The sequence below is a fragment of the Ceratina calcarata genome, unplaced genomic scaffold, assembly GCF_001652005.2.
Source record: "Ceratina calcarata isolate Rehan_Ccalc_2016 unplaced genomic scaffold, ASM165200v1 scaffold4168, whole genome shotgun sequence".
Lineage (NCBI taxonomy): Eukaryota > Metazoa > Arthropoda > Insecta > Hymenoptera > Apidae > Ceratina > Ceratina calcarata.
The window spans coordinates 1-2,134 of NW_017165266.1; the positions used below are offsets into that span (position 1 = coordinate 1).

General features: G+C 56.4%; 1 protein-coding gene across 2 annotated transcripts; it reads left to right on the top strand.

Annotated features, from left to right (window-relative positions):
• Positions 1 to 32: 32 nt before the first annotated feature.
• LOC108626549 (uncharacterized) lies at positions 33 to 2,128 on the top strand. 2 transcript variants are annotated; one of them, XM_026814923.1, is made up of 2 exons: positions 33 to 705; positions 1,209 to 2,128. In XM_026814923.1, exons 1-2 carry the CDS (start codon positions 247 to 249, stop codon positions 2,085 to 2,087), a joined length of 1,338 nt encoding a protein of 445 aa, XP_026670724.1. In that variant the 5' UTR covers positions 33 to 246; the 3' UTR covers positions 2,088 to 2,128. The 2 variants fall into 2 exon arrangements, with proteins under 2 accessions (XP_026670724.1, XP_017882766.2); XM_018027277.2 differs by having other exon boundaries at positions 34 to 705; positions 1,206 to 2,128.
• The last annotated feature ends 6 nt before the right edge of the window (positions 2,129 to 2,134 follow it).

Genomic DNA, 2,134 nt, shown 5'->3' on the forward strand with positions numbered 1-2,134 from the left:
ATGATGATCTCGGCGAGCGAAAAAGTATCGGAGTCGCTTTTACGAGCGAGCAAAGTCGAACGCGACGCTCTTTCCCCAAGAATAGCCCCGGTAAACGTTCTCCGTTCCGAGTCCGAGAGCTATTTTTATGGGGTACCTTGGACTCGTTGAACGTTCTCCTCTCCTAGAGACTCACCCGTGGAATTACAGATCGGAAGCGTTCGAAGCCATTGTAACAGGATTTAGACTGGAGATCTTACGCAGTCAATGAAACTCCTGTCTAAATCCGATTTGAAAATCGATACAACCTCGAGGGAAACAGCCGCGGCCTCGCGATCGTATAATCACCGATTGTCACCGTTTGCAGCGATCTCGGCGATTCCGAAAATAGTCTGCGAGACGATCCACGCCCTGGAGCTGCACGATGAGACGCCCTCGTGGAAGATCATGGACAATAAGGGACGGGTCACGGTGGTGCTGCACTGGGACCAGCGATCGTCGACGTCGTCCCAGGGGCAGCAGCAGCAGAAGGGTCAAGACGTGCAGGCCTCCAAGTACTCGCCGACCAAGAAGACCGATCTGAGCGGTGGCCAGCGGCCGCCGTTGGTCATCCAGACGAGCCTCGACCAGCTCAACTACGGGGGGAAGCTGGGACACCTGGCGGCGGAGGTCGGGCCGAGTCGATACACCAGCCCCCATATCACTGTGATAAATCATGACGACATGGTACGAGATCGTCGCTACCCGCGAGACGTCCGCGGTCAGGCAACGGGACCGATTTCAGAACAGAAATTGCAATTCTAATTCGATTGAACGATCTGGTTTCCGAGTCTGCCTAAATCGAAAGGACCCCGTGTGACACGCCTACGTAGATTTTAATTTGGAATCGGTTTCGGATCGGCGGACCGCGACGTCTCCCATTACGATTTGCCACGAGCTTTTTTTTTTGTTAGCGCACGAAACGAAATTTGACGGGGCGAGGTTTCCGGGTAACGAGTTCGATCTCGACGGGCGCAGTGGACGACGCCGCTTGCACGTTCCGACTTCCGGCCCAGGACCGCTGTCAGAGGCGGACCACTCGGAGCCCGGAAGCCTCGAGTACCCTCTTCTCCTCTCTGTCTCTCTGTCTCTCTCTCTGTCTCTCTGTCTCTCTCGAACCTAGAAAACAATCCAAAAGAGAGGAGGATAGAAAGCAAAGATAAAATTAAAATGGTCGCACGACACAGCAGCAGCAGTCGTCCGGGCTGCAGCCGCAGCCGCAACCGCACGGGATCCCGGGCAGGCTGGTGAAGCAGGGTACCAACTCGTTCGACAGCACCACGATCCATATCCACACGCCGGAGTGCTCTAACCACATCCATCAGCCGGTGGCGAGGAACGGGAGCCCGGTGAACGGCGCCGACGGTGGTCCCAGCGGCGAGTGCGACTTCCACTGCTGCGCGCTCCACGAGGAAGGACGGAGGATCGCCGTTCACAAGTCGGTGGCCACCTCGCCGATCCAAGACGCCCAGCATCAGCAGTACCACCACCACCCGCACCAGCAGCAGCCGCAGCAGACGCAGACGCAGACTCCCTCGCCGCAGCCGCCCTCCTCGTTGTCCGACGGCACGAGACGGACGGGACTTAGCAAGGGCCACGTGCGTTTCTGCGACACGGCCGACGAGGAGTCCAGCTCGAGAATCAGCGGATCGGCCGGTGCCGGCGGTTTCCATCTGCCGCATCATCAGAACCATCACCAGGAGCACGACAGCTCCGAGTCCGAGACCGAGAACACGATGATCGAAGATGAGATCGTCACCTCGGAGAAGTTTCTATTGCTGATCGATCAGCTGACCGTCGATCAGAAGCATCTGAGCATCAAGGATATCGGGATCATCCTAGAACGGCTCAGCTCGAAGATCCTCGACGTCGAGCGGCTGGATCGCGAGAGCGAAAGTGAGGAATGTTACAACTGGACGATCAAGGCGATCATCAGGGGCGACGTGTTGAGGGAACTGGGTGTCATCTACAACGGGAACTACTACGCGATCTCGGAGCATCCCGGATACAAGGAGGAGTCCGAGGAGAATAACGAAGATAACGAAGAGGAAGAGGAGGATAGACTTTAATATGATGCTGTTTCTCTAGATAGATAGATAGATAGATAGATAGATAG

Coding starts and splice junctions, on each gene's coding strand:
- LOC108626549 (XM_018027277.2), top strand. CDS start 247: ATGAAACTCCTGTCTAAATCCGATTTGAAAATCGATACAACCTCGAGG. Junction 706..1,205: donor TGATAAATCATGACGACATG/GTACGAGATCGT, acceptor CGCACGACACAG/CAGCAGCAGTCGTCCGGGCT.